We start from the raw sequence: 22,190 nt of genomic DNA on the forward strand, positions 1-22,190 counted from the left end.
TTAGGGGCTATCTTGCCTAACTGTACTCTAGCCAGTCCTTTCAACGTGGTGGAGAATGCTCTGCACATGATTTCATCTGAAACCTCTTGCAGATGCATAAGGGTTTTGAATGACTCTGGATGGTCAAGTGAGTCCTTTAATCCGTCATGCACTTCTACTTGCAACATCTAAAACTTGGCTAGAAGGGGGAAAGAGGTGACCTGCACAGTGAAGGATGAATCAGTCTGATGGACTAGTTCATCCAGGTTGGTGGACCCTTGCCCTCTCATGGTGTTCATCATCATATCCATCTTCTCTTTCACCATTTGCATGTCCTGTCGGTCCTACTTGCTGGTGACGTTGCTTTCTTCTTGATCTTCCCTTTCTTGGCAGTCTCCCATTCATGGCTATCGTTGCGCTCATCATTGTCCTATTCGTCACATTGGTTGTTAGGACGTCGTTCATTCCTTTGGTTCAATTGTTGCTCTAAGTCCTGATTACATTGGGTGAGCCGCTTAATTGCCATGGTGAGGGTTTGTACTTGTCTTTCCAAAGCGTTAGGGGGGGGGGGGGGTTTCGATCTCCTGGTTGATGGTGGCCATTGAACGTGTCTGGACCATGCAACTCTTTGTCTTAGAAGCAGTAATATGACTAATCACTCATTTTCCACAGACGATGCCATCTGATGATGCACAAAATCATCAGTGAGTTAATCATCCATGCGCACCAATGAAGGTACCTGAAGAATAAGAAAATGAAGAACCAAAAGAGATTATCGGTAGGAGTGCAGGCCAAAGACCCTCCACAGGTTAAGTCAGAGATAGGAAAATCTCCAAGAACTCAATAGTGTGAGAGCTAGGAATTTTCATGCACCTTAAGGAAGAGGAGGTTGGGTGCTTATATAGTGGTGTAGAGTTGACCAAGATCCCTTAAATTTAGGAGTTTTTCTTGTAGAGAAAACTTGGAGTTAAAGCTCTGAGATCTTAGGACTTCTCTTCCCATACGGGGAAGATAAGAACGTGTAGTATGGTCTTTAGTCAAGGTCTGTAAGTTATTTCCATGTAGGGTCACATGAGTGTAGAACACGTAAAGGCTTTTGGGACCTAGTATACTCAACTGTCAGCATGATCACCCACCCATCAGTCTGATTATCCGCCCATTGCTATGCAAGTAGAGGACAAGGCATGAATCGCCCGTCGGGCACATATCCAAGATACACGATGGGTCTTTGGGGAAGGTGAACCTCTAACCCATCGGGACATTGAGGATATTGAATAAGGAATTTACCGACGGGTTTGTGGATGGTAGGTCCCATTGGAGGAGGCATCTATCCTAACGGGTCAAAGTGAACTGATGACTTTTTTGGACGAAAATATCCCTATTAGTTCCTAGACCAATGCACTTAGAGCATTCTTCAACATTTCCCAAATATTATAACAAGGCCTATTAATAATTGACTTACTATATAATTTTATTTTTTTAAAAGGAAAATTGAAGAGAACTCAATTGCCACACATTTGGCATTTGGTAATAGAATATTCTGAACACTTATTATTTTCATTTGGTATTTGTTCTAGCTTTCTATTCTATGCCATTCATTCATTGTCTAATTGCCGCCAACAGAAAACGAGCACCTACTAACCAAAAAAAGAAGAAGCAAGGAGCACCTAACTCCATGGAAAGCAAGAACTACAGCATCAAAGCAGACAAAGTTGTTCTTGACGAAGAAAACAAAGAATCCATCACAACCACCACTGACCGATGCTATTTCTCAGAATTGCCGTGGCATGTCACATTGGAAATCTTGCTCAAGCTCCCTATTGAAGCCTTAATACGATGCAGGTATGTATGCAAGTCTTGGCGTGACCTACTCTTAGATCCTAGTTTTGCCAAACTACACCATGGTATCACACCCACTGGTGTTGTGCTTCAATCTAGCTTATTCCCTCATGGCAATTCTGGTGGGCTTTACTTGCTTGAGCCTCAAGAACAAGGACCCACTTCTATAATTGCCAAGTTGAACCATTTCACATACCTTGAATCTACTCTAGTGAATTCATGTAATGGGTTGATTTGCTCTTGTGATATTAGGATGGCTAATCCCATATACATATCAAATCCTATAACTGGTGATTATTTGACCCTGCCAAATGGTGAAACAAAGCCAGATGGTCAATTTGTATCTGGGTTTGGATTTAGCCCCAAGACTAAGCAGTACAAAGTGGTTAAATATTCAGACTTTGTAGAGATTTATACACTAGGAAGTGGTGGTTGGAGAAGAATTGAACATGTTCCACCTGCTCGCCATAGGAGTTTGTTTGGGACTTTTGTGGATGGAGCTCTTCACTGGCTTGTTAAACTTCCTAATGGCTCAGTGCTTATTCGTTCTTTTGATCTTGAAAATGAGCAATTCCGAGCAATTCCACTACCTTCATCTAGGGTATATTATGCCAGTTTTAAAAGGTCAAATCTTGGGATATTTGGAGACTGCCTTTCTTTGAGTTCAATTGGTATGTATGCTTCTGATTGGGATATTGAAATTTGGGTGATGAAGGAATATGGTGTTAAAGAGTCTTGGACCAAACAGCTTGTGATTAAATCCCCAAGTCCATGGGAACATTGGTGGAACCCTGAGAGTGTTCAAGTTATATGTTTTTTGAAAAATGGGGAAGTTATCTTGGATTGCGTAGGTTGTCCAGTCATTTACAATATTGCTCAAGAAAGCTTCAGATTGTTGAACCCTAATGGGATATTATTGACACATGTTAAAGCAACTGCTCATGCTTCAAGCTTTGTTTCGCTTAAAGACATTGCAATGGGAGATGGCTCAAGAGTGCTTATAAACTTAGATCATGTCTAAGTGTTTCTGATCCTTTTTATTTTTTATTTTTTATAAAACAACCAGAAAACAGAGCATTACAAAGTTAGGTGCTGAGGCCATTGGTAGTGCAAGGGAGCACTGGAGGCCATAACAGCCATATTATGTACATTAACAAGCACAAAAGCAGGGATCCAACGGAAGGAAAAGCACAAACCCCGCTGCTTTAAGGACTCTAAATCAGCAAAGAAGGTTTTTCCTTCCCAATCCGGAGCTTGGCCTGAATTAAACAACTGAACCAAAAAATTACAATTGCTCAAAACCAAAATCTGGTTGAACTGAAGCCTAGAAGCTATTACAGCTGCTTCTCTAAGGCCTTCAAGCAAAACACCTGGGACTGATCTAGCTGCACTGCTGCTGCACCCGTAGAACACCACTACACCCTGCCTGGTCCTAGTCTCATAAGCAAAAGCAGCTCTCTTCTTTCTTCTCTGCCTGACACCAGAAATCTTGAGGATGATGCTCCACTGCCCATGAAGACCTTGAGCCATAATTTTCTGCCTAGATATCCTATGATCAGTGCTGTGATGATTTTGAAAGATCTCTTGGTACCTGCAAAACAGATTTTGAGTGGTTAAAATGACATACATTGGATCAGGAGTAACTCCCTCATGAATCACGCGGTTTCTATGATTCCAAATAGCCCAGAGGGTGATGAATATCAGCTGCAAATTTTTCGTGCCACTCTCATCCAAACTCTTATGTCTAATAATGGAATTGATGATCCACTGCTGAACAGCTATAGGACCAAGGGAGGAAGTATGCAGGGCTAGAGCTGATCCATACCAACAAGCTCTAGCAAAATGGCAATGAAGGAAAAGATGGCTAGCAGACTACTCATCACAGTCACAAAAGCGGCAGAGGGCAGCAATTGGAATTCCCCTCCTCTTTAAAGCTTGAAAAGTGTTTCTGATCCATAGTTTCAACAACTATTTATTTATTGTGATCTCTCATGTGAATTGTTGAGTTCACTTGGAAGATGCGGAAGATTATACTATAATTTCATCTATGAACAATAGGTTCTACCAATTGATTTGTATTATTTAACGGACAAATTTTAGCTACAAAATTGGTTGTAACCTAAGGTTAGGTTACAACTTTACTCAATATCTTTTGGTTGGAAGTGAATTTTGACAAATCCACCATTGGATTATATTTTCTTCTTATACCCTCCATGCTTGCCAAAATATAAAATTATAGAATAAAATATTATATATTTTATGCTAAAACTATGCATAAAATATAAAATTATAGATTATATAATAAATAATATCTAATTGGAACAAAATTTGACAGGTCTAAGAACGTAAAGAACATACAATCTAACAGTTTGATTTTCAAAATATTTAGTAATGTTAATTTTTTGAAAAGAAGTTGTAGTATTTGGCTACAATAAATTTTATAGCTAAATTTTGTCCTTATTTAATTTCAACATTCCTTGGGTGGAAAGACTTTAGATACAATTTCTTACATAATGGGCAACTGGGTACATACAATGAATAAAAAAATGCTTATTGTCTGGCTAATTAATGGAGAAGGTTACTCTCCAAAATAATTTGGTAAGAAACCCTTCAAACTCCTCGTATATGTTTTTGTTAGATGTGAATTTTAAAAATGTAACCATTGGATTCCATGTTTTTTATTATATCATTTATGCTTACAAAATTCCAATTAGATCAAAAATCAATAGTTATGTCATCAATCAAATGTTCAAATTTCAAATTTTTGTAGTATAAAATTATGCATAAAAAATAAGTTTATTGGTCGGATAGTAAATAAAATCCAATTTAAACGAAATTTAACATGTGTTAACAACATAAAGAATATGCAATTCAATTGTTAGATTTTCAAATTTCACACCCAATAAATAAAAGATTTAAGGAGAGTTTGAAGAATTTCTCTCTAAATAAATTTGGAGAGAAACCTTGTCTCCTTGTGAGATATGCTGACAATTATACTTACGCACATATAAATATGAATAATACTATAGACACAAACTATTTTACAACATTTTTACAAACTATTAATGTGGTTTTAGTATTTTCCAAATAGTTATTTTAAGTAAAAATGTAATGTTAGTAATGAATCCATATTAGAATTAGTAAAAATTTACCACATTAATAATTTATAAAAATGTTGTAAAATAATTTGTCTAGAGCATTACTTTGTAAATATAGAGAGAAAAAAAAGAAGGGGGCAAGCAAACGAAGTCCAGATTGGAAAGTGGTGCAACGTCATTAATATTCATTCGTACTTTAAAATATGCTTTAAGAAACCTCTTAAAAGGGGAGTATAAGGTCAAACCACAAAGGCATTTTTCTGTCAATTGCCAGGCCTCCTTTATGGGTGGATAATTTGTCTAAACTTCTAAAATATGGCAATTTAAGGGAAAATAAAGAGGATTGTTTTTCAAATTTGGAAGCATAGGGTCCAACAACAACTAAAGCAAATTTAGACGTTCAAATAGAATTCATCATTTCCATTCCCGAAAATGTAGACAAATTATCCAATGAAATAATTAAGCAGTGATTCCTCAAAGGATAGTACACAATAGGCAACCATTATGATTTCCAATTTCCAAATACAACCTTCTTACAAAAACTAGTACTGTATAATCAAGGAAGATCCAAACATCTACAATAAGACAATAATGTTTAGGTAACTAATGAACTCCTTGCAAGCAGCTTGCTTTTTTTTTCAATATTTATCCATCAGCAACGGTTCATATCAACACACTGCAAGTCCATCCTCTATCCCAAACACAAAGTCCACCTTCTGTCATACAATTTGCTTTTCCCGCGGCGGCTCAATTAATTTACCTCAGTTTTAACTTAATGTCACATGGAACAGTAAGTATAGAAAAACACAAATCAATTTTAACCAAAAGACAGTCAAGATATGCAATGCCATCTGCCTCTCCAGGGAACAATAAACAAAATGTTAAAATGAACTCTAAAGCTAGAATATTTATAAGTAAAAGGACATAGCATAGAGTATCACCAAACGATTGTTAAAGGAGACATGTTTTTGAAGTTATCTATGTTCTCATTTGCATAGAACCCGATGACTGAAAATGAAAATTTAAGACACTGAAGATTAAAAATGGACAAGTACATCAACATAATTTAAAGTTGGTTGGGTACAGTACAGTTTTGTCAGAAGTACAGAAATGAACTCAAGAACAGAATTACAGAAGCATGCGATACAACAGAACTTACCTAACAGATATATAATCCAGCACTTACTATCTTTTAAAGAGATTACTTCTTAGACAGATAACTCAGTTTGGGAAATCAAAATTCCATCAGTGTCTGCATAAAGCCATTCCCCATCAGAGATCCTTGTCCCAGCAATGGTAATTGGAACATGCTTCTCTCCTATACCTTTCTTATTGGCTTTCATTGGATGGGAGGCCAGAGCCCTCACCCCAATGTCACAACCATTAATCTCATCAACATCCCTTACACAGCCATTGACAACTATCCCGGCCCATCCATTATTCTGAGCTTGTACAACAGGATTGCCCCCCAATATTGCACACCGCAAACTTCCCCCCCCATCTACAACAAGAACTCGGCCATTACCCTTCTCCTCAAGAAACTCACGAACCAAAACATTGTCTTCAAATACCTTGAGGGTAACTATTGGTCCAGAGAAGACCTGGCGACGTCCATATATTTGAAAATTTGGCTGGAGTGCCCGAAGCTCACCACTCACAATTAGCTGTGGATTTGCATCACAAACTTCAGCAGTTGTAACCAAGGCCATTGGTCCTTAACACCTTCAGGTTAGGACAAACATCATATATATTTTAGTGTTTGAAAAATACACCCAATTCAGTTTTCAAGAAAAACTGTGTAACAAAAGGATTCTGCAAACTATCCATGACGTTCTCAAATTCTTATTAAAGCTATTCAGTACTTACACTTCAATTTAGATTCAAACAGCAAGAATACAGAGACACATACACAAGCAAATGTGTAATTTGTTTGAAATTTGAATACCAAAGAATACAATACAACGAAACATTACACTTCCATTCAGATTTGGAAACCAAGAATGCACAGGCACACATTCACACAGAAACCTTATCCCTATCATTTCAAATGAGCAACACAAATCTTGCCCACAGTTTTGCTCTATGGTCATGTGTAATGCTGAATTAAGAGCAACCATGTGTCCACTCATTTTCTCAAAAAAACTTCTTATTGGCCACTCTTCGTTCCTAGTAGCACCCTCAACCCAAACAAATCACTACACACTATGGTAAAGGCACAAGATATGGGCCTCCAATAATTCAGGCCTGTGGGCTTAGACATCAAAAGAACACAGTCAAACTTGTAGTTATGGATGGAGCCCGATAACAATTGGGGCTAAAGACCTACTAAGCCCAATTGTTTAATTAATAGGATTTCTTTTTATGTATTTTGTTATATCCTTTTCCTATTTAGTTTAGGAGTTTAGGATCTTTTTTTTTGTAAGCAAAGTTTTATAACTCTATCTAAGAACCCATGGATCCAGTTTTGAAAGAAACAGTTTAATTGATATTAGATTTCTTTGAATTCTTTCAATGGTCTGGTACAAACTCCAACCAACCCTAGGTACTAACTCGTATAGGTTTTCTCTTGCTTGGTGTTGAATCCAAGTAAACCTAGTTGCTGACTTGTAGGTTGCTATCTTTACTTTTCTGTCTTTTAATTTTTGGGTAGCATCATTTTGGTTTAAACTGCCATACTATCACAGTCATTGATCTCAGACTCACATGAGAAAACTATACCAAGTGGTTTTCTCACCTAACATCCACTCTCTAACTTCTAGTAAATGCATACATCTAAAAAATTATGATGATCACTAATACATTTTGCTTAGAAAGGAATGTAATGACAAGAATATTGATATATTATTTATTAAATTGAGTTTGGCTAATTAAGTTATTTTCAAATTCATAAATTTGATACTATGGACCAACAAGAGGATAATTTAGAGATGAGAAACAGAACAAAAGAACCTCTTATTAAAACAATTAGAGAGACAAAATCAAAAACAGATGTACAAATGTTATGAAAAACAAGAAAAAAGTAACAAGATTAACATGCCATGGTATCTCCTTTCATAAAGAAGACCAATGACCTAGCAGGAGTGAAGAAAGACATATCTAATCCAATCTGATCAAACACAATGAATATCATCCAAAAGATAGAAAGCCTTGAAATAAGCATGAGGGTAAGGCAGAAAACGGGAAAGGTTGAAATTCTAAGACAACACCTCAAGAATATCACCCAAAAGATTCCAGCAGCAAATCACATAAAGTAGGGACAACACTTCACTCAATTACTTTGTGTGTGTGTGTGTATATATCTAATTTAAAAGAATCACAGAACGTGTATAACAAACTTAATGTGTTTCTTCAAATAAATGATAAAGATGATTTCTAGTGTGGAACCAAGTAAGAAATTGCAAAAAATAGTGCATCGAAACTTACCTTATATTTTAATTTCTCCAGCTCCTGATTAGTTTCCAAAGTGAGGCAAATAACCAATACTTAAAAGTCTAATTAATGCAAACACACAAAATAGACACAAATCCCTAAACGTGGGGAAAATAACTTCACACATTCATAGTTTCTTAGCTTATTATTCACCCAACCACCTCCCCACTTATGGTGATCCATTCCATTAGTTTCAAGAGGAAACTTATCTTGGCAGACATTTAAGTACGATAACTAGAATAATACATATTTCTACACAAGTAATGCTAGGTGTGCTACAAACTTTACTACAAGTTTGAAACAAACTGATGTTGCCAATTGTAACCCACCAATTATGTGCTTTGTGCATCAAACAAACAGTTTATACCAAAATTATAGTAACACTTGTAGCACCCCTAACATTTTCCTCTACTGTATCCCCTATAATGTAATGTTGAGATCTCCCAAGTGTCGATCCCACAGGAGACCTATGCGAGGCTCAACTCGAATCTTGAAACCTTATGCACTAGACACTTCATATCTTCATAACATAGAAAGTGTAGGAATTAAGATTGTAAGGTATATTATCATTTCATACACACATTTGGCATTAGATTTTTTTAAAAAGAAATACTTTTCTATTTGTTTAAGTAAGTATCAAAGAGTAGAGGATGGAGATACATGCAAAACTCAAGCAGATCTCAGAAGAAATACGAGTAGTAATTAGCACTTTTTATATAATTCAAACTCATTCTCAATTCTTAACAATGCTAGACTAAGTTTCCATTTAATACTATATAAATTCATAGCTTTATTTGATTTATTACAAAGTTAAAACTAAGTTGTACCTAAACAAGGGTTTTTAAAAGTTGTATCTGACTATTATAAAGAGTCTTGTCGATCAACTGACAACTCCTTCTGTTTTCCAACAAAGATATTCAGGATTCAAATATCTCTACTCCCAACTATCGAATTATCAAAAAAAAAAAAAAAAGGTAGTATCTAACTTGTCTTAGAAAACAAACTGAAGATTAAGCCACAACAAATGAAACCTAAAATCACTATTTATATGATATAAAATCATTACATCACTACAAATCAAAGGGTATGCAATATTCTCCAAAAAGGGGAAAAAAAAAATCTTTTGTAACAGGTATACTAATTACTAAGTCATCCCATGTAATAACAAATAAGTGAATTGTATGTAAGTCAATCTTATAACATTTGGACAAATTGGTACCACAAACTTTCCACATGGATATTCACACATTGGATTGTACATCTGTTACAAAAAGAATTACTTTCTCATATTTCGACCAAACATGCTTATTGGGGGGTTCATCATTCATTCATTCATTCATGCCGACAACATTGGGAAATGTGTAGTCCAAAAACGTAGTCCACATAAAAACATAGGCCAAAATGGCCAAATACTGCTGTTTACCAAAATATATATTAATTTACCACTGTTATGGAAATATGTAGGGATCTACCACATTTTTGAAACTTGAGTTTGCCGTGTAACTCAAGTTCCATAAACTCGAGTTCTTTGAAAAAATAACCTTCAAATTTGCTGGAAAATAACCATAAAAAAATTTCAAAATTTTTAGATAGAACTTGAGTTCATGGAACTCAAGTACCCAAAAAGTGAAGATCCCTACATATTTCCAAAACGATGGTAGATTGATATATATTTTGGTAAACAGTGCTATTGTGCCATTTTGGCCTAAAAACATACATACAAATCTGGAATTAATAAGTAAACAGTCAATCATAATAACCACATAGTAATAATAATAATAATAATAATAATAATAATAATAAAGCATTCAAATCTGACTACGTTGGCACTATCCAATCCATCATCTAATAAAAGGGTCCATCTTTGTATGCTTCCAATTCTAGGATTAATAAAAGAAAGTAATCAATCAAACATCAAAACCATAATTACTATTTCTGTTTTCAAAACCCTTTTTTGATCATTTCGTGTGGACCCTACCTTGTTTAAGAATAAATGAAAGCTTGGACAGCTTTACGTTTAAGTATTGACTAATGAAGAAATTAAGAAAGAATGATTTCTAATATTAGATCGGTTCAGAAGAAGAGAAAACGCGAGAGCAATGAAAATAATAATAAGAAAAGAAAAGTTTCAAAGCTTAAGATTTGTTTTTGGTTAAAATATTTTCTCAGTAACCAAAGAAACGAAAATTTTTCCAGATCGAGAAAAGGAAATCAAAAGAGATAATCCAACGGTCATAATTTTACCTCAGATGGAGATGCCACAAAGCTTTGAATAGGCCTAGCTCGAAACAGAGAGAGGTTTGAGGAAGTGAAGTGGAGTATTGTGTCTCTCACTATATATAATCAGTGTTTTCACTCGGAGAAGAAAGAAAGAAAGACATTGGTTTTCGCTGTAAAAGCGCGTGGGGACCGGATTTTCTTTTTCAAAAGATTAAAAACATAAATAGTGTAAGGATTTTGATTACACTTGTTATCAAAGTTTTAAAGGAGTAACCAACATTGTTCCAATCCTATGCCACAACAAATTTTAGGAAGTAGATTCTTGAATAATACTAGAGATACAAAATATTTTATAAAAATATTTATAAACTGTTAATGTGATGAGTAATTATTAGTAAATGAAAAAGTAATATTAATGGTGAGTTTAAATAAAAACTAATAAAGAGTTTATCACATCAATTTTTTGTAAAAATGTTGTAAAATAATTTGTGATTGTAATTGTAGGGTCACGTTCCAAAACGAACCAAAATTGTAGTTGGGTCAGGACGTGAATGGGCCCATACAATATCATTTGTAGAGAGTGGGATCGAAAGACTAAGTCGTGTTTACCCGACGGTGGCTTTTGTTAAGGTGTTCATACATGGCTCAGGTGTATTCACCTCAGGAACCCTCCTTTTTCTAGTGGGACTGGAGCCCCCCTTTCCTTAGGTTACATCTTTCTTCTTTTATACTAGCATGTGTTCAATTTCCTTCGTCCACGTGTAGGGTCGACCTTTCCAAGACTGATACTTGTCCCATCTGTCCCAGTCCCAAGTCGTTGGGAGTAGTTGATAAAGCTAAAGAACGCGGCTCTGTTAGGTGCAAAACTCAGTCTGGGAAAGGCAGTAAGGGCAGCCTTTCCTAGATATTTCAGATTTTCTTTTAAGATTGTCCCTATGCCGCTTTTGCCCCTTTTCTTGGTGGAGCTTTGGACCAGCCGAGGGCTGCACCGTCCTCGGCTGCCTCTCTGGGCCCATTTGTGCTTTACACTAATGAGCTTGGACTACCACCTTCTTCGGCTTGGGCCTTAAAGCTTCCCGTGAACAAGTGGGCCTGGCCCATATATTGTTGGGCCCCACAGTAATATTACTCTAATATATATATATATATATATATATATATATAATATATATTATATATACTATATATAAAAGCAGAAGCTTTTTCCTGCAATTAAGGACGTATTGCCACATTCGGAAAAAAACACACTTAAAATTCTGACACGTATATATATATTAAAGGAAATGCTAACGAGTACCCTTAAGACACTGGTTAAGAATCCAGTTAAAGAAAGTTTTTATGGGAAAAAAAAAATTAACGTTTTGACAGTTTTTTTTCATTTCCCATAAAAGTGATGTCAAAATTTTCCTAAAATGGATTGTTAACAAGTGCCCTAAGGGCACTCATTAGCATAACCCATATATTAAAAGAGAAAACTCAGAAAAGTCATTTTTCGCGCGTCTAAAAACTCAAACCCAAACACTACACCAGTTTGGTATTAGCTATTTACTTAACACAGTTCCACATATAATTATCCTTTCATTATACACGCTCATTAAGAGGCTGTTTGGATGCTTTTTTTCATCACTTAATTTCCATCATTCATCACTCATCCCTCATCACTCATCACTCATCACTTAAAATACCATACCCGTTTGGCATCATCACTCACTTGTCATCACTCAATATTTTTCACACTGTTTGTGGGCCAATATCTGTCACTCAGTGCATTTTTTTTTCCAGTACCCAAACTCACCGAACCCAGTGAAAAAAAAAAGGGTCAAAAGGTGTTGTTGTTGGTCCCTCCATGTGTGTTTATTTATGAAAAAGCTATTGAGTTATGAGTTATGGAAACTGAAAACAGCTAAAATGTGTTTTCAATTTCCATAACTCATAACTCAAAAATCAGATAATTGAGTGATAAAAACAGAGTTATGATAGTGCCAAACGGACTTCTAACTATGGGTCCCACCATTTTTGAGTTATGAGTTATGGAAACAGAGATATGAGTTATGGAAATGATAAACCAAACAGCCTCTAAATCACTGTGTTTCCGAGGAGTCAAAATATTTGATGCGAAAATTACATTACTATGAAATTGTCAATATCGAGGGGTCAAAGTACATTGCGTTAAAAGATGTGACTTGCTATTTTCTGAAAGAAAATATGAAACTCAAAAGTGAAAGAATGAGAAATTGAGAGATCACCGAGAGTCTATAAACTACTGATATTTGGACTTATTTGAAGCTACCGCGAGAGAGAGAGTCCTAAATGAAAGCTGCCACTACCATCTAGCCACCATTCAATAAGGGGTTTTTTTTTTTTTTCTTTTTTTTCTTTTTTTTCTTTTGAGATTTGATTGGTTTTGATTTAGATGTTTGGATTAGAGTTGTTGTTTTTTTTTTTTTTTTTTTTTTTTTTTTTTTTTTAAATTAAATTGGCTTGTAAGAGAGAGATGAGGAAAAGAAGGGCATGATCGAATTCCAGTAGGAGAAAATGTGAAAAAAAAAAAATATGAATCTCTTGGCCTCCCTCTACCCCTCCTTCAAACCCTTTTTTTTCTTTCCCTCTACCAATAATTGATTAGACGCACTTTAGCCCCCACACATTATGTCCTCCTCCACGACCATTGCCTTAATTGTAATTTTATTTATTTTACTTTTTTTTTTTTTTTAAATCTTTTACGTTGCGGCTTTCTACTCTATATGCTTTTAAGTGCCTAAATTTTGGTGGGTTTGTATTTGTGGGTGTTTTTCCTTTGGTTGCCTTTAGACTTTGGAATTGAAAATTTTGTGATTTTTTGCAATAATCACTTCTTTTTTTTCTATAATCTATTTCACTTTCTATAGTACTGTTAACATCTTTAAAATACTTTGGTTTGATATTGCAGGGACATTCTCACAACTTTGGAGATTGGTACCTCTCTCGTGACTCATCAGATATGTACTGAGTAACCTGCTTCATAGTGAGCATAAAGCATTATTGTAAATCAGTATCATAGAAAATAATGTCCTCTCCTCATATATTCAATTGTTCTTCCTCCACGTAAACGTTGAAATATGCAATCAGATTGCAATTCATAGCAACAAATAACAAGGCAGAATACGAAGCACTGCTAATAGGGTTAAGTTTAGCAAAAGCTCTAAGAGCAAAGAGTCTTATTGTCCAAGCTAATTCTCAGCTAATAATTGGACAAGTGAAGGGAGATTACGAAGCCAAAGAAGAAAGAATGCAGAAGTACTTGAAAATCGTCCAACGACTATCACAACATTTTGACAACCTAAACTTTGTGCAAATCCCTCGGGCCAAAAACGCAGAAGCTGACTTCTTAGCAAGATTGACCTTGTCAGACGACTACAATGCGACCTCCGAACTATGTATATAGATAAGGAGGCAACCAAGCACAGAAGGTGAGCAGGTTTTGAAGAAAAAAGAACAATACGAGTGGACGACTCCCATCGTTCGTTACTTGAAAGAAGGATGGTTCCAAGAAGATAAGGCAGAAGCAAGGAAGATACTAATTAGGGCAGTTCGCTTCGTCATCATTGACGACGTGATGTATAGACGAGGATATTCACTCCCTTATCTAAGATGTGGCAGCTTAGAAGAAGCAAATTATATGCTTTGCGAGATACACAAGGGAATCGGTCAAAATCACGTTGGAGCAAGATCATTAGTAGGAAAGGCACTCAAAGCAGGATATTACTGGCCAACTTTACAGAAAGACACATACGACATCGTCAGAGCATGCAATAAGTGTCAACGCTTCGCAAATGTCTAGACGAGACCAAGAGAGACGATAACACACATATCTTCACCATGGCCCTCCGCCCAATGGGGAATTGACATTATGGGCCCATTCCCTCTAAGGAAGAAGCAACTCAGATTTTTGATTGTCGCAATTGATTACTTCACAAAATGGGTAGAAGCAAAACCAGTGATGACGATAACGAAGGCTAAAGTCACAAGCTTTGTATGGAAAAACATCATCTATAGGTTTGGAGTCCCACATGTCATAATATCAGACAATGGAAAGCAATTTGACAATCCCAAGTTTCAAAAATTTTGTCAAGACTCACTACAACAAAATGTATTTTCAGTGACGAAAAAATTCGTCACTAAAAGTCCAGTTTTTCGTCACTAAAGACCTTTAGTGACGAAATTGGACTTTTAGTGACGAAACTCATTTCTGTCACTAAAAGTCCTGGTGACGAAAAATTTCGTCACTAAAAGTCCGATTTGATTTTTTTTTTTTAAACTTTTAGTGACGGAAACGTTTCGTCACTAAATGTTTTCCTCACTAAAAACACTATTCAGTGACGAATAATTTTGTCACTAAAACTATGTTCGGGTACATATAGTGACGAAAATTTTCGTTATTAAAACCATTTCTTACAAAATTTTTCTATATTTAGTGACGAAATTTTCATCACTAAAACAATTTTTTGTTGCTATATTTGTGACGAAAAAATTCGTCACTAAAACTTATTTTCTGTTTTTATTTTTTTCATGGCTTTGATATTAACCTGTAACCTGTTATTACATTATTAAAACCTCACATTTGAATAACACATTTATTTCAACAACACATTTATAAAAAAAAGATCCATACATTCCACAAGTAAAAAATAAAACAAGTATCCAATTCAAACTCCTTCCATACAATAATTGTTTGCAATACATACAATAACTCTACCTAAACCCTATTTTAGAACTAACGGAAGATGTTCTCATATGTCTAGCTCGCTCAGTCTCACACAAAGATCTCTCTAACTCTGCATACTTGCTCCATGCATAATAGTTTTCAGGCGCCCACTCCAAATACTTGTCATAAAGCTTTCGGCCACGGTCTATATTTCCAAGCTGAAGCTCTATCTCAATATACTTCTTGAATATCTATTGGGTTAAAAAGCAAAATCACAAGTGTGAGAATATGTGGAATATGCCAAATATAGTACATATTTAAACTCAATCAGTAAATGACCTTATCTTTAGGAGCTTTGCCAATTGCATTTCCCAAGATTTGTCATGCAGCCTTGAGATTTAGCTGTTGGATCTCAAATTGAGCAGCTAGAAGCCATAATGTTGCAAAAGAGAATTTCTCATGAGGAATGAGCTTCAGACACCCCCTGGAAAAATTAATAGTAAGTGAGCAATCTCTTTAAAGTCACTTGGGTTTGTCCACTCGTGTGAATCATACCGCCTCGTGTAAACATCTATATTACAACCTTGAATTTATTTTGGCCACACACAGCAACAAATACAAGTGAAGTATGAAGAACATCATGCAAAAGCATACATTGAAAACAACACAATCTGTTAGAGCTATTTGCCACATTTTTAAGTCTAAACATAAACTTGATGCAGTACATCAACTTTACCAACCACAAAAATAAGTTTTTGACAATCACAAACTTGCCTATACACATCTCTTGTGTGCTCCACATCTTCTGCATCAAGCTCTTCATAAAATGCATACTTAATCCTAAAAATCACAAACAAAAAATCAGCAACAAAAATTGAGCATATGAACTTGAATTAATCAAACTTTAAACTGCATTCTCAACCACATTACTTACCACAAATAAATATATAGTTGCCAATACCACTTCTCCTCAGCAGTAGGCACATTCGAAATGGCTCGCTCGTACACTTCTCTAATCCTATCCTTTTTCCCAACATTCTCTTCCAATCGAATAAAATCAAACCATGAATCATAATTCAATGGATTTTTTCTCACTTCATCTTCATACTGAAACCTCCTCTTTCCCACTATGTATTCTCTATTCTAGAATACAAACCAATCACAAACATCACAACTATAATGCTTATAAGTATTGAAATTGAATAAAGGAACACAATTGCTACTAATCAACAAGTTTCATTCACATTTGCATGAAATTAAAAACACTCCCAATATGAATTTAAACCACTTTATAACACCATACAAGCCACCCGCTTGCTCCAACACAACAACCCACCACAAAACAAATTTCCAACATCACAACTATAATGCTTACAAGTATTGAAATTGAATAAAGGAACACAATTGCTACTAATCAACAAGTTTCATTCACATTTGCAAGAAATTAAAAACACTCCCAATATGAATTTAAACCACCTTATAACACCATGCAAGCCACCCACTTGCTCCAACACAACAACCTACCACAAAACAAATTTCCAACATCACAACTATAATGCTTACAAGTATTGAAATTGAATAAAGGAATACAATTGCTACTAATCAACAAGTTTCATTCACATTTGCAAGAAATTAAAAACATTCCCAATATGAATTTAAACCACCTTATAACACCATGCGAGCCACCCGCTTGCTCCAACATAACAACCCACCACAAAACAAATTTCTAACATCACAACTATAATGCTTATAAGTATTGAAATTGAATAAAGGAACACAATTGCTACTAATCAACAAGTTTCATTCACATTTGCAAGAAATTAAAAATATTCCCAATATGAATTTAAACCACCTTATAACACCATGCAAGCCACCCGCTTGCTCCAACATAACAACCCACCACAAAACAAATTTCCAACATCACAAGTATATATAGAGTTTTATAAGTTTTTAACTAGAATATACTTACTTTGCTCAAATTAAGTTTACAACTTTTAGAAATAGACACATATACAGTTCCCACTCCTTGCTACCAAAGCCACCAAATACTCCAACTACAACGTACAAAATGAATATCAATATGAGTATAGCATAAAAAGCACGGGCACGGTAATGTAATGAAACAAAATTATAAATATATTACACAAATTTTATTAAAAACATCTACCATATTTAATACTCTTTTTTTTATATAAATATTATATCTATATAATAAATTTTCATGATTTTTATGTACTATAGATGAAGATGACTAAAGAAATTTTTTTAATGGAATCTTAAAGAATGAATGTGACTTTAGAAAGACTTATTACCAATGGAGCAAGCTTCTTACAGTGGCCACACTTAGAAGAAAAGGAAATTAAAAGGTAAACATTAAAATTAAAAAAGAGGCCAAACAAATAGGCACAGACAGAGAGAGATGGAGAGAATGATTTACAACCCTTATGTACAAACTTATAAGCACATTTAGCTATACACAACACATAAATTGGAAACTCAAGCATGTAACTTCCACATAAAAATTGCATCAAATTAAGATAGGCATTGCATACAAAATAGTGGAAATTGAATCCTCATAACATTTCCCACCAATGGCCTGTAATTGATACACAAAAGTCCGCTAAAATTGACCAACTAATGAATGATAGCTATCATAGTAAAATTGATTCAACTAAAGCAAATTGTTTCTTTTTCATAGTTCCCAGCAATAAAAAAATAAACAACAATCACTAATCTTAAATATTAAATCTATAAATATTGTTTTTTTTTTTTGAAAATTAAAATAAATAAACAAATAAATATATAGAAATAGAGAAGTCAGGGGGCTTACACGCAAGAGTCCGAATGGGTGTGTATCGGCGATGGTTGTCGGAACCATCGCGAATGGGTTTGTAAAGGCGTTGGTAGCCGGAACCGTTGCGAATGGGTTCGAAAATGTTGGGTTTGTGGTTCTCGGCGGTGACGACTTCGAAACCATCGCGAATGGGTTCGTATCGGCGTTGGTTGCTGGAACCGTCGCGAATGGGTTCGAAAAGGTTGGGGTTGGGGTTGTGGTTATCGGCGACGGCTTCTTCAAATCGGCGACAGATTTCTTCAAATCGGCGACGGATTTCTTCAAACCGTCGCGAATGGGTTTGAAAAGGTTGGGGTTGTGGTTATCGGCGATGGCTTTCTTCAAATCGGCGACGGCTTCTTCAAATCGGTGACGGTTTCTTCAACTCGTCGCGATCGGAGCTGAAGCATCGCCGGCATCAGAATCGTCGCGATCGGGAGCTGAAGCGACGTCGGCGAGCTGAAGCGTTGCGATCGCGAGCTGAAGTGTCACGATCGCTAGCTGAAGCATCGTCAGCGTCTGAGGTGAGCTGAAGCATCGCCAGCGTCGACGGCGACGGAGTTTTTGGAGACGATGACGGCGACGACTATGGTGAGAAGTGGTTTGCTCGAATAGTGTAGGAGCTAAACTTAAGAATAGTGTGTGCTTTTTGTGAGAGAGTGAGGAAGTGAAATAAAATAAAAAGGGGCTGAACTTATTTTTAGTGTAAAACTTATTGTGACGACTTATATTTCGTCACTATAAGATACCTTTAGTGACGAAAATTAGCTTCGTCACTAATAATGATACTGATTTTTATGATTTTGTTTTTAGTGACGACTTATTTTCATCACTATTTGTGACTTTCAGTGACAAAATGGGTTTTGTCACTAATAGTATTCTTATCAGCACTTTTAGTGACGAAAGTTTTCATCACAAAAAACTTAAACTTTTAGTGACGAAATAATTCGTCACTATAGATGAATTTAGTTTGGTGCCTACATTTTTGTTTGGCGCCTTTAGTTCAACCCAATATATAGTGACGAAATTTATTTTTCGTCACTAAATGTTACTAATTTTTTTATATTTAGTGACGAAATATAAATTTCGTTTATATTTCGTCACTAAATGGTATTTTTTAGTGACAAAAAAATTTTCCTCACTAAAATTCGTCACTGAAAATACATTTTGTTGTAGTGACTTAGGAGTCAAGAACCACTATTCTTCTCCAAGACACCCTCAGGCCAACAGCCAGATAGAAGTAACAAACAAAAGCTTGCTCAAAATTATTAAAACTCAGCTTGAAAGGGCAAAGGGGGCATGGCTTGAGGAACTACAAAATTTTCTTTCGGCATATAGAACGACCACAAGAGTTCCAACAGGAGCAACACCATTCAGACTGACAACAGGAGAAACACCATTCAGACTGACATTTGGCACTAAGGCCGTCATACCAGTGGAAGTGGGACTGACGAGCTTCCGAATCAAAACTTATGAAGACCAGAAGAACCAGTAGGAGATCAACGACAACCTGGACCTAATTGATGAAGTTAGAGAAGAAGTTATGAAGCAAATGGCCAAACACAAGGATGCAATGGCTAGATACTACAACAGAAAGGTTAAGGTAAGAAGGTTCAACACAGGAGACCTCGTCCTTAGAAAGGTATCGCAGGCAACAAAGGATCCATCCCAAGGAAAACTAGGACTAGCCTAGGAAGGCCCCTACGAAGTAATCTGTCACTCCAAAGAAGGCTCCTACTACCTAAAGTCTTTAAACGGTTAGGAATTGCCTCGACCATGGAACATAGAACACTTGAAGAAATACTACCAGCAAGGAATGCTTTACATTTTAAGTTGCCTATTCTTCATATTAGTATGTATGACAGTTATTACTTTCGTCATTCATAAGATCAATAATACATGAAAGCATTATCCATGCGTATTTATCATTGATTATCCATGAGTTATTTATCAATAAAAATGTGTACAACACTTAGGAGTTATCCTTGGGAGGCATCCTAAGGATCTCCATAATTAAAATTTCAAATCAAAAGCTGTCCACACACAACCAACGGCGTCATAGCCATTAACGCTGTTAATACATAACTACCAAAGTCGACTAAATCAAAGTTGTTTAAACACAGCTAATACGATCTTCATTCAAGCACGAATAAACAAAACAAAAAAATGGTTAACCTAAAGACGCTCCAATACCACGACTTTAAGTCATGAGTACAGCATAATATCGTCATTCAAACATGACTCAATAAAAAGCTATTCAAATACAGCTAAAAAATACTAAGTTGTTCAAACACAACTAAGATCGTCATTCAAACATGACTTAATAAAAAGCTATTCAAACACGGCTAAAAAATACTAAGTTGTTCAAACACAACTAAGATCGTCATCCAAACATGACTCAATAAAAAACTGTTCAAACACAGCTGAAAAATATTAAGTTATCCAAACACAACTAAGATCGTCATTCAAACAGGACTCAATAAAAAGCTGTTCAAACACAGCTAAAAAACGTTAAGTTGTTCGAACACAACCAACATCGTCATTCAAACGTGACTCAATAAAAAGCTGTGTTGACTCAATAAAAAGTTGTTCAAACACAGCTAAAAAATGTTAAGTTGTTCGAACACAACCATCATCGTCATACGAACATGACTCAACAAAAAGTTGTTCAAACACAACTAAAATACTAGATTGTTCCAAATGCGACCAGATTTGCCATTCAAACATGACTGTTCCAACACAACTAAAGAAGAAGAGTTGTTCTAATACAAGCTAAGCATAAAGAGTTGTTTCAGCACAACTAGGATCGTCATAAAAGGTTGTTCGAACCTTAGCTACGACTAAAAGCACAAGGTCCCTAAACCTATCTGTCATTGTCAAAGAGAATGTTCAATTGCCCAAAACAATGGGCCCAAAAAGAAATATTGTTCTTGCCTTAAAAAAAAAAAAAAAAAAAAAAAAAAAAAAAAAAAGAATGAGAAAAGAAAGAAGAACTAGAAAAAAGAAAAACATATAAGTTACTGCTCATCAAGGATAGGATCTGTAGGTGTCGTAGTCGCGGCCTCTTCCATTACATCAGCAACGGTTATGGTCTCCTTTGTCACATTCTTTGTCATTGCCTCGGAAGGATGATCAACCAAGAGCTCCTTCTCAACATCCTCCATAACCAGACCAAAAAGGTCCAAGTCGGGGTGATGCTTTGCCATCCATTTCCTGAGAAGGTCAAAGCCTTCCACGTAGTACCCGCACAACTCATCAAAGTACTCGTCGAAGTCTTTGTTGTCCTTCACCGCCATGGCTCCAACTGTCTGCAATTTCAGCTCTAGGTCACCGATCTACTTGTCCTTTAGTTTGCAAAAATCATTTTCCACTTGTAGGCTCTTTTCCAAGGCTGCCACATGTTCTCTGTCGTTCTTAGCCTCAATAGTAAGAATGACAACCTTGTTCTTGACCATCTCATTTTTAGCAGAAAGGGACTTGATCATAGGCTCAGATATAGCCACCCTCTTCTCCAAGTCCAGGAGTTTTCTAGAAATGAACAAAGACTCTCCAAAAGCCCACAAAAAATCTCCCTTAGCAAAAGTAAAGCAAGGGAAAAGAAGAAGTAAATACAACCTACAACATATACCAGCACAAGTTTTTGAATGTGAGACGACATCACCTCGTTGGACGACTTTGCCATCAGAGGACTTAGGTCATCCACGGAGAGCGCCTCATAAGCCTTCAGAGAAGCTACATCAGCATCGTCCCAGAAGGTAGGAAGAAAAGATTTACTACCAACCTTATTCTTCTTCCTAGCCTCCTCTCCAGCAGAGGCAATTACCTCTAGAGACGAAGTGGGAGAGGCAAGGTGCTTAGTAGGCGAATGGGCAGGAGAAGGGATTATCACAGGATCTTCCTTAGAAACGTCACCCATCTTTGAAAATTTCTTGGACAAGAGACCACTAACGAGGCCGCCCTTGGCCTTCTTCTCTTGAGCCTCAGCTAACTTCTGCTTGCTAAACCTAGTCGTCATTCCTGAAAGGAAGAAGAAAATATATAAAAAAAAATAAATAAAAAAAGGAAGACAAAAGCTCAGGATTTCAAGAGAGAAAGGGAAAGAAGCACT

General features: G+C 35.9%; 2 protein-coding genes and 1 long non-coding RNA gene across 3 annotated transcripts; 1 reads left to right on the plus strand and 2 right to left on the minus strand.

The window, feature by feature from the left end:
• Positions 1-1,582: 1,582 nt before the first annotated feature.
• On the plus strand, positions 1,583-4,021 carry LOC126690543 (F-box protein At3g07870-like). Its single transcript, XM_050385735.1, has one exon. It carries the CDS (start codon positions 1,655-1,657, stop codon positions 2,837-2,839), a length of 1,185 nt encoding a protein of 394 aa, XP_050241692.1. The 5' UTR covers positions 1,583-1,654; the 3' UTR covers positions 2,840-4,021.
• A 1,932-nt stretch (positions 4,022-5,953) lies between these two features.
• On the minus strand, positions 5,954-10,758 carry LOC126690552 (putative 4-hydroxy-4-methyl-2-oxoglutarate aldolase 2). Its single transcript, XM_050385746.1, has 2 exons — positions 10,590-10,758; positions 5,954-6,638 (listed from the first exon to the last, which is right to left on the minus strand). Exon 2 carries the CDS (start codon positions 6,623-6,625, stop codon positions 6,125-6,127), a length of 501 nt encoding a protein of 166 aa, XP_050241703.1. The 5' UTR covers positions 6,626-6,638; positions 10,590-10,758; the 3' UTR covers positions 5,954-6,124.
• A 4,436-nt stretch (positions 10,759-15,194) lies between these two features.
• LOC126714277 (uncharacterized) lies at positions 15,195-15,898 on the minus strand. Its single transcript, XR_007651573.1, has 2 exons — positions 15,589-15,898; positions 15,195-15,500 (listed from the first exon to the last, which is right to left on the minus strand). It is a non-coding gene; the product is annotated as an uncharacterized LOC126714277 (long non-coding RNA).
• Positions 15,899-22,190: the final 6,292 nt, after the last annotated feature.

This window comes from Quercus robur, chromosome 1 (genome assembly GCF_932294415.1).
Source record: "Quercus robur chromosome 1, dhQueRobu3.1, whole genome shotgun sequence".
Taxonomy (NCBI): domain Eukaryota; kingdom Viridiplantae; phylum Streptophyta; class Magnoliopsida; order Fagales; family Fagaceae; genus Quercus; species Quercus robur.